Source organism: Lactuca virosa, chromosome 9 (assembly GCF_052849685.1).
Source record: "Lactuca virosa cultivar CGN04683 chromosome 9, Lactuca_virosa_CGN04683_v6, whole genome shotgun sequence".
NCBI classification, from domain to species: Eukaryota; Viridiplantae; Streptophyta; class Magnoliopsida; order Asterales; family Asteraceae; genus Lactuca; species Lactuca virosa.
Window position 1 is genome coordinate 224005150 of NC_136434.1, and position 10222 is coordinate 224015371.

The 10222-nt window shown below is 32.7% G+C and overlaps 2 protein-coding genes across 2 annotated transcripts; one reads left to right on the top strand and one right to left on the bottom strand.

Moving 5' to 3' along the window:
• Positions 1 to 783: 783 nt before the first annotated feature.
• LOC145137492 (GPI-anchored protein LLG1-like) lies at positions 784 to 1590 on the top strand. The gene is made up of 3 exons (XM_079071621.1): positions 784 to 871; positions 943 to 999; positions 1198 to 1590. The coding sequence occupies exons 1-3, from the start codon at positions 811 to 813 to the stop codon at positions 1545 to 1547; spliced, it is 468 nt and encodes a 155-aa protein (XP_078927747.1). The 5' UTR covers positions 784 to 810; the 3' UTR covers positions 1548 to 1590.
• On the bottom strand, positions 1104 to 4502 carry LOC145137491 (actin-related protein 8-like). The gene is made up of 12 exons (XM_079071620.1): positions 3964 to 4502; positions 3744 to 3823; positions 3466 to 3536; positions 3291 to 3358; positions 3040 to 3101; positions 2837 to 2934; positions 2686 to 2767; positions 2442 to 2584; positions 2225 to 2379; positions 2007 to 2140; positions 1803 to 1921; positions 1104 to 1717 (listed from the first exon to the last, which is right to left on the bottom strand). The coding sequence occupies exons 1-12, from the start codon at positions 4320 to 4322 to the stop codon at positions 1643 to 1645; spliced, it is 1446 nt and encodes a 481-aa protein (XP_078927746.1). The 5' UTR covers positions 4323 to 4502; the 3' UTR covers positions 1104 to 1642.
• Between the last annotated feature and the right edge of the window lie 5720 nt (positions 4503 to 10222).

The following is a 10222-nucleotide window of genomic DNA, read 5'->3' on the forward strand; positions in this document are numbered from 1 at the left end:
AATTTCTCTATATACGAGTCTCTTTTTTTTGCCAATTTATATGATTTAGACTATAAATACATATTTTTTTATGATTTTTAAGAATAGAAGTATAAATACATATTTTTATGTATTTAAAGCTATAGATATACTTTTTGAATATATATATATATATATATATATATATATATATATATATATATATGTTTTTTAGAACCATAAATACAACTTTTACAAATATTATTATGATTTTTTAGGTGTAGAAATACATATTTTTAACATATTTAGAAATAATACTTTTGAGAAATGTATTTATACTTTTAAAAATATATTTATTTTTCTTAAAAACATATTAATATTTCAAAAATATAAACATATATATTTATGTTTGTAAAACATGTATCTATAATTTCTAAAAAACATAAAAACACATATTTATACTTCTAAAAATGTACACATATAAAAACCATAAAAAAGTATGTATTTACATTTTAATCTGTATAAATATACATAAAAACTCGTATATAAATAAATAACATTTAAAAAAAACTTATATACGATGTTTAATTAAACATTTTTTCATACACAAATACATTTTCTGCAAGAATACCTATGTGTAAAATGAAAAAAAAAAAAAAACATATTTTAGGTAAAAATTTAAAAGATTTAAAAACTTGAAAAAAAAAATTATTTAATGGTAACCTATAACTATAACTGTAGCATATAAAAATGGCAAAAAAAAAAAATTGCATATTTCAGTTTTATAGGTTTAAACCCTTTTCTTTTTTCTAAAAACTTGGAGAGTTAGTCTCATCAAAAAAACAATCTGCTATGACGATCGCAAATTTCTGCTTTCTGCTGCTACTTCTACCATTACCATTTTCCCTTTCAGGTTTGTTCTAAGTTTTTAGGGTTTTCCATGGATTTCCTCACATTCTTATCGTATTTCTTATGTCTAAACAGATAACGCCTTCACTTCTCAACCTTCAATCGGACGAAATCTCCTCCAGGATAAGAAATGTCTCCCTCATTTCTCCTAATTCACTATCATCAATTTCATTCATACATCCATGCCCTAATTTCATTAATCTTAACTAATTTCATAAAATTACAACCAATAACACTTGTCAAATTTGCTTCTAATTAAACAAATTTTTAGGTTTTAAATTCCATTACATCATTTAAGCGTATTTTACAACTTATTATTTGAATCTGCAGCATGCCCATTAAGCTTCCAGACCATGAACTACACAATCATCACCAGCCGTTGCAAAGGACCAAAATACCCTCCAAATCTCTGCTGTCAAGCTTTCAAAGACTTCGCTTGTCCTTACGCTGACGAATTAAACGACTTATCAAACTATTGTTCAACACAAATGTTCAGCTACATCAACCTCTATGGAAGTTATCCACCTGGCATTTTCTCCAACTTATGTCACGACAACAAAGCTGGGCTTGTCTGCGACGCAGTTCCACCACAAGATTCTACTTCCAACAACATCTCCCATCATTTCTCACTTCTGCTAATTCTAGTTACACATTTATTCCTAATCATGTTTCTCCCGTGAGTTTCAATAGAACAATTATTATAAATAATATTTCATATCTTAATTTTATTGCACATATGATTACAACAACACTCTTATTTGTAGCATATAAGTTTTCACCATATGAGGGATCTTTTTGACTTTGACTGAGTCTCCTCAGTGATGCACCATGAATTTGGAAATGTGCTCAACTGCATAGATTAAAATATACTTTTTTTAATTTCATAAAAGAAATAAAAAAGGAAAAAATTAGGGTTGTTGAATGTGGATGCTTACATTGCTGAGAAGCTTTGCTCCATACCATGCAGAATCAGCACCATAAGGGGAAGTGATAACACGAATTCCATTGGATATGGAGGGAGGTAGAAGATCATGTACTTCTTTTTCTAATCTTTCTACAATTAATTAAAACATGAAGCATTTATAAATGAATATTATATTAAAAATTAAAAACATTTATATTTATAAATTAATTTATACCTTGTAACCCTGGTAAACATGCAGTGCCTCCAGCCAACACAACTGTCTTGAACCAAGTATGATCGGTTCTCATTTTGGCAGCATGGCAGCGCTCAATGCAATTTGCCACTGCCTGATGCAGACCCATTGCATTTCTAAAAGGGTAAAATTGGAAATTATATAAAAAAAATTCAAGGGCGTAACTTTATAGATATTAATTAAAGTGGATAAAAGATTACATTAATCCTGCAATATGTGGCTGGAAGAGAATCTCTCCTGTTTGGAAACGTTCTTTCTCAAGAGTAAACAAACCCTCAGAAGCAACTTTGTATGATGCTTTTGTGTTATCCTTCTTTAATTCATTCTCATAGTCAAAAGCAACATAGCAAAGATTCTACAACATGAAAACATTATTAAGAAAAAAAAAATATGAAAATAAATATATTTTTTAAGTACCTCTTTTAATGAGCGAACAGTGTATAATGAAGAAACATGTAGATTTCTTAGACGAAGTTGCTCTTTAAGGTATTCAGTAAGCTTTAAGCCTCCAACACCCACAGATACAACACCCACTTTATGCATTACTTTACCATGTAAAACTGGAAATGACACAAATGGAATCAGCAATTCCATTCCTTTGTTGATTCCATCATTCCAAACATTAACTTAATGATTGTAAGAGGATGAAAGACTAACATACTTGGGACAACAGATGTTTGATGGAAACCAATATTTACAAGAATTCCAGATGTTCTTCTTGCTGAAAACAAAGCTAAAGTTGCCTGCATATCAAATTCATTGAGTAAATGACTATCTTACCCTTGTTTAGGGGACTAACAAATAATAAGTACCTGACTGACTGCACACACAGAAGGAACCTTCATTCCAAACAATGCTGAGTAAATTGCTTCTTTGAGTTGGCGTCTAAAAGCTTTATCAGCACCAGTATCTGAAGCAAATTTAAAGAAATTCATGATCATAACATCATGTAAATGAAGATTAATGAAAATGGAGCATCATTATACATGTTTTTGGGACACTATTGAGAGCATACCATCATAATGGGAGATTGGAATTGAGATAATGACTGGATGCATAGATGACTTAACACGCATCCTGCATATGAATATGCGATTCAAGTCGTGAATACTATAAATATTTCAGATTTAAATGAAAGGAAAACAATTTGTAACTCTACAAGAAATATTTCATGTGTATTCGGCATGTGTGACAAGTTATAACTACAAAACATGTTTCATAATCAGATGAAGGAGGTGTTTGCAAATGTAATCAACAATGAGACACCTGCTATAAATTGTTGCAAAAAAATGACGAAGCCTAGCGTACAATGGAGACTCAATGTTACCAAATTCCTACACATGAAGTCAAACTTTTAGAACAGTAACGAAGTGCAATAGAAAATGCAAATTCAAATGAAGTTACATGTTTATATTCATCATCCGTTAAAGCAATTACTTACCACAAATGTTGCAGAACGCCCTGATGGAGAATCATACTTGCTCCAACCAAATTTGCAATAACCAGCACCACCTTCGGTAAAAGATAGAAAAAACCAAATTATTGGCAATGAACATCAAGGCAATAGAAATCACTTGGTAATAATCGTAGATGTAGTGAAATCAAATGCAGATTTCAGACCTCTTTATTTCGTCACCTTTATAAGAACTATGGAGAAAACAAAAAGAAGAAGAAGAAAAAAGTTGGAATGAAGGATTGGGAAGAAAATAGTACGCATACCATCAACGATGATAGCTCCAGGAACTTGTGCTCGTTCACCATAAATATGCATAAATGATTGCATCTGACGAGGATATGTTCTACAATCACAATTCAAGTATTTAAGTCTCGAATGATTGAATTGAAAATTCCTCTCAAATCAGCATAAACAGTTCATAAAACTCAGAATTCACTCTATAAACATCCAATAAGGCTGAAAATTAACAAAATGAAAACCTACCGGAGAGGAAAACCAGATCGTAAGTTAGTTTCCGCAAAGAAAATTGAGTCCCAGGGATCCTGTTGGTTTTGAAGAAAGAATATCCATAACATGTTATCTGAGACCATGAATTTCCACGATTTGCAAACACATGTGAGTCTAGCAGCCTCTTTTGGTCCGAGAAGCTTGAGTATTTGCATAAATATATCTAGAGGCAACCGATCAAATGCCCCAGTGGATGAGGAACAGATGATAATTTGATCGGATAGGGTTCCATGAACTGGACTGTAATCCAAATTGTATAGCGAGTTTGAAGTAGAATCACTCGAATTCCAACCACTGGAAACCGATTCCCAAACCCTCTTCAACAGCTGTGCCATCGGAACTGAGTAGGAGTTCTCCGGTGAGGTTTAATCGTTTAACGGAAACGAGATAAATTTATAGTGTGAACGGTGACAACACCAACGACCAGTAGTGAAATGATTTCATGTTCAGTCCACTGGAAAATATCAATAAAAGTAACTTAACTTCCATGTTTATCTTACATTTTCACCCTCTTTTGAAAAAGAAATTAAATGGATTGAGAACACCACATATTAGTTTGGGATAAGACTAGACCCACGGTTGTGTGGGTCGGGTCAAGACATTAAATGGATTGAGAAAGTTTGATCCTAACTTGATTGGTTTAATTATCGTGTTAATCGGTTTATTTTTTATCGATTTTGTATCAGGTTTCGAGTTAAGGTTTATACTTTGTAAATATGTTATGTAATGTCGGGTCGAAACATTTTAAAGGTTGTCATTTGTATTTTATTTTTTTCATTTTATTTTTATTTACTTTAATATTTTCTAATTAAAAGAAAAACAAAAAATAAATATTTACCACACCTCCTACAAAAAATAAATATTTTTTTATCTCGGACCATCACAACTGTCTGTCACACTGTAACACCTAGATTTTTAACACAAAGTATACCAAAAAAATTTCATTTATAAAACATGTACCATTACAAATTCGGTGTATATCGTATCACAAACCAGTACAATTAATTATCAAGAGGATCTTACAATGCAATGTCGTTCTTGTTACAATTCCATCAATGATATACAACCTTATAACATTACCTTAGGACCAATAAAACTACTTTAGTCTAGCACATATATGTACACTAACGGTACACTGAAATTATGCTACTCAATAGACATACAATGTCACTAACCATGCTATCAAACATTTCACTTACTCAGAAGGCATAGTAGACTTACAGTCGTGTTAGCTATTATTAATGTCTGTAAGCTCTCTTGGTAGTAATTAATATTACATAAATTACTAATTCATCCGGTAATGATATTAGTTACAGTCACCAAAACTACCATCATTTTTCTGCAACATCTTTCAAATACAGGGTTACAGACACTAAGTCTGCAATTAACTTGCATTTCTCCACTTATGATATTACAGCCACCAAGCCTATGATCATAAACTAATAATTCTAGTCATTTCCATAACTATACTACTCTAGAACTTCTAAATACCCATTACCAATTAATATTTCTTAACAGTATACAAATATGACATTAAAACACTAAGTCTGTCATTACCTTGTATTGACCAATATCAATTTACAAGTATAACGTTCAGACAATAAGTCAGCCATTAACTTGTAATTCTCCGATAACAAGCTACAAAATTTGGACATAACAATTCAGAATAATCATACTATTGTATTTAATGCATAATCAACGAAAAATGGTGATGATTGCGAGGACAGTTCCCCACCACTTATTTTGTCAATGGCACAAACGTCAAACTCAAATATTTGGATGTGGTGCGTTCGCATGTGACCCACGTCCATGGAAACTAATACGGACTCGAGGATTTAATAACGTGCGGCGAACGTCATGGAACGTCATTTAAGTGAGTTTTATTATTTATTTTGTTTATTATCGTTTATTTTTATTTTTTTATTTTTTTTGTTTTTGGTTAAACAAAAAAATTCAAAAAAGAAAATTTAAACAGATATATGCTCGGTTTTAACGTTTTTAATCTTTTTTTTTCGTTTTTTTATTTTTTTCATTTTTTTTTAATTATTATTTTTTCTTTTTTTCTTTTTAATATATTTACTACGTACTTGAAGGTACTAGTGTTTTTCTTTATTTTTGTTTTTATTTTTTTATTTTTTTGTTTTTTTTTATTTTTTTTATTTTTTAAATTAAATATCGGTTTGAGTTTTTATTTTTTAAAAATTATAAAATTTTAAATAAAAAGAATATTAAAGATCATAATATTTTCCGTTCATACCTTTTTTGAATCATATTATTTTTGGATCCTAAAATTTTGAATCAAATTATTTTGAATTGTAGTATTTTGAATCATATGATTTTGGATCAATAATATATTCAATTAAATATAGTTTTCTTCAAAAAATAATTATGGATCACTATATATTTTGAATCATTTAATTTTGAATCATAAAATGTATAATTAAGGATTATAAAATATTTGAGTCTAAATATTTTTAGATCATAACAAAGTTAGGATCATAAACAAGTTGAATCAAAAGTTTTTTTGAATCATAAATATTTTGAATCACCACATTTTGGAAGATATTTTTTTCATTTTTTCCCTTCTTTCCTTTTACCCATTTAACCTCCAAACAATTAACCTTTACCGGAAAATATCAAAATCTCGCACATAATTACAAAAACGTAATATCATCTCGCGAGATATTGACGATAAATAAAATCAAATCTCCACCTTTTATTTTTTCAATCATGCGACAAAGATTTGTCCTCGCAATCCTCACTTATTTTTGAGTCCTCACTCGATCCAACTTATATATATATATATATATATATATATATATATATATATAAGAAGTGAGGTTACTCACCCGGTTAGTTAGTTAAGACTAACTATAATTGTGACATCAAGCTCTTTGTTGCTTCCTAATCCATCACTTATCCGGACCTATTTGGACAATATATCAAGTTCATTAGAACTTGTCTAAAGTTATCACTATATCAACTACAACGATCAATTACCTGATCACTAACTCACTAACTGAACCCGGTAACCGTTTGTTACCAAATTAATCAAGTTTCCAAATACAATCACCTACTGACTTAACCATGTAAGTTGTTAGCCCAGTCAACAAATCTTATTAATTAGGATATATAACCCTTGCCGATCAAATCAAACATATGATTGATTTCCAGTAATAGCACCATATCACAAATTCTCGTAACACATACTCGGGTCTAACAACCCTCTACAAAATATTACATAAACAAATTTACATAAAAACGAGATAAAAGATAACTCCGCTAATCCCGTTATTCAATCCTCGTATCCCCGTACTCTAGTACGATTTTGCGGTAATAATTCTCTGGAAACAAATCCCGAGCTTCTCCCCCGATCACGTGTTCCAAAACTCCTCAAACAACACAAAACATGTATGTATATATATATATATATATATATATATATATATATATATATATATATATCCTGCACGGAACTGCATCACGGTAGTCAAATGGTCGTGTTGCGCCCACGGTAATCTCTGAGAAAATGCCACGTTTCCGTCCTCTTTTACCATGTGTCTCGATGATGGCCATGTATCTCGATGACTCACTTCACTCCGCACCATGGTGAGTATGCAACCACGCCATGGTGACCCAAGAATTAACCGTTTGACTTTGACTTTCTTAAAATAGCAACATACTTTCATCCTAACTTCAAATAGTCATACCTTCTTCATACGAACTCCGTTTTCAACGATCTTTATATCCACATATTTGTATCAGAGTAATCTATCACGTTCTTCCACTAACTCCTTTCCATTCTTACATAATAATACATGTTATGGAAAACATGTGTTACAAGCTCTCTCTCCCCCCTTAAGAAGATTTCGTCCTCGGAATCTCGTTAACAGGCTATGGCTAGGTTATAATAACCTACTTTATCATTTCCTTACATTCACATGTAAGTATAATCACTTCTATACCAATAATTACTATTGTTAGGAAGTAAAGCGGATAACAAGCAAAACTATAAGCACACAAGACACTGTCTTTACGTGGTTCAGTGAAGGTGACCTACGTCCAGGGGTAGGAGGGGAGTATTCTTTATTTCATAGCTCTCAAACAGAGGTTAAAAGTATAATTTTCACAGAGATTCTCATAACACTCTAGAATTTCAAGATACAAGACACTAAAAATGACTCTGCATGCATCCTTATTTATACTTGGGGGATAAGACCTAAAACCCTAATGGGCCAAGCCCATTGGCCCATAGAGCCACTAAAGGTGTCAACCAATCACAATCTGTCATGCATCATCTTCTGGAACATTCATGATGTAACGCCCGTAGATCCGGGCTAGTCAATTTAGAGATAATAGGGGTCGAAAACGACTTTTCGACAAAATATTATTTAGAATAAATAATCTTAACCAAGTTTTAGAATATTTCTCAAGGGTTTCGTACATATAAAGAACGTCGAAATCTGAGTTATAACGAACAAGTTATGGCTCGTCGAAATTTTACAGCAAAACCGGCACGACACCGGGAAACGTAAATAGTGAATTTACGATAGAGGGCTTTTTAGCCTTAGTAATCTAAAAAAAAATTGTAGTATACGTTAAACCGAAAACATACAAAAAAAGAACGCCCAAATCTGACTTCGTATGAGGAAGTTATGAATTTTCTAAGATTTGGCATAGCAGTGCACGATCCGAAACTCGAATTTTAGTTCGAGCAGTTTTTGGCCTACGCGACCTGAATGAGAGTTGAAGATATCATTAATAGGAACTCAACGATAAAAAGACAGACGAAAATGGAGTCCGTATGAAGGAGTTACGAATTCTTCGCGGTCATTTAATAGCCTAAACTCCTCCTACTATTAAATTTAAGATCGGTCGAGAATTAGCCGACAGAGTCTAAATGAAAGTTGTATACCTTGTTTTTACCTACGCGTGGAAAAAAAAGAACGTCAAAAACGGAGCTCGTATGTGAGAGTTATGTTTTTTCTAATTCGGGAGGCTGCTGTGCGAGTTTGGGTGACGTGGCGCGATCACAGCCATTGCTTTCTCTCCAAGGAAAGCCATCAGATGATGACATATGGCACTGACTCAGCGAGTCAGGCCACTGACTCGGCGAGTCCATCAGGATTTCACCCTATAAATAGAAGTGTCGGGTCATGCCATTTCCTCACACCTTCAAACCCTTCTTTCTCTCTCTAGAACCTCTCTCTAAGCCTCCATAACCCCCCAAAGCCTAGGGTAACTCCCTAGCACGAGGCGGAAGCCCCGGAGCGCCTGACGGATCCGAAAAAGAGAGCCCTCGGCTCAGAAACTCTGCTCCGGCGGAGCCCGGTTTTCGAGAAAACCCGCTGTAAGTGAGCTACGACTACCCTATCTTTAGTATAGCTTATGTTTTAATATAGTAACATTATTAGGACATTAAAATAATTATTTGGGATATTATTATGAGTTATATAAGAGTGTTGCTTAACGCTTATATAATAGTAATAATAGCTAGACTATTAATTAGTCGCAGTTAACGTTAGACTAAACCCTAGTGGTATTGATACTAGGTTTTGTCAAGGGAAAATTGTTTTGAGATAACGAAGTGCTGTCCGAGTACCGAGTCACCACCTTTTCAAGTGAGTGCATAGTTACTTTCATCTTACACATAGATATGAAGTATTTTATATAAATTACGTGATATGTGTGCATATTATCTGAATACTTGTTGTCTATGTTGAGTGAATGATTTTATACATGTTTTAAATGATTCAAATTGTATATTTATTTTATATCTACAAATATGTTGGGATAAAACATGGGTAGATGAAATAGTTGGTGTGTGATGAAATAAAATGATGAGAGATAGGTGATGATAATTAGGTGAGGATAGATAGGTGATGATGAATCGGTGATGTAGGATGAAAGATACCATAACCTTGTCCGGCAATATGGAGATGTAGTCATCTACCAGAGTATAGATGGCGACCACGGACTATTCTAGACAACCCCGTGGAAACACCAGTAGGCTCATAACCTGTAGGTGATGAATTACGAGTTCAGGCGATGTTGTACCTACGTATTCATGTGATGATACTCTAACCCTTACTATGAATTACGAGTTCAGGCGATGTTGTAACTACGTATTCATGTGATGATACTCTAACCCTTACTATGAATTACGAGTTCAGGCGATGTTGTAACTACGTATTGATGCGATGATACTCCAACCCTTACTAAGCACGTATTGAGG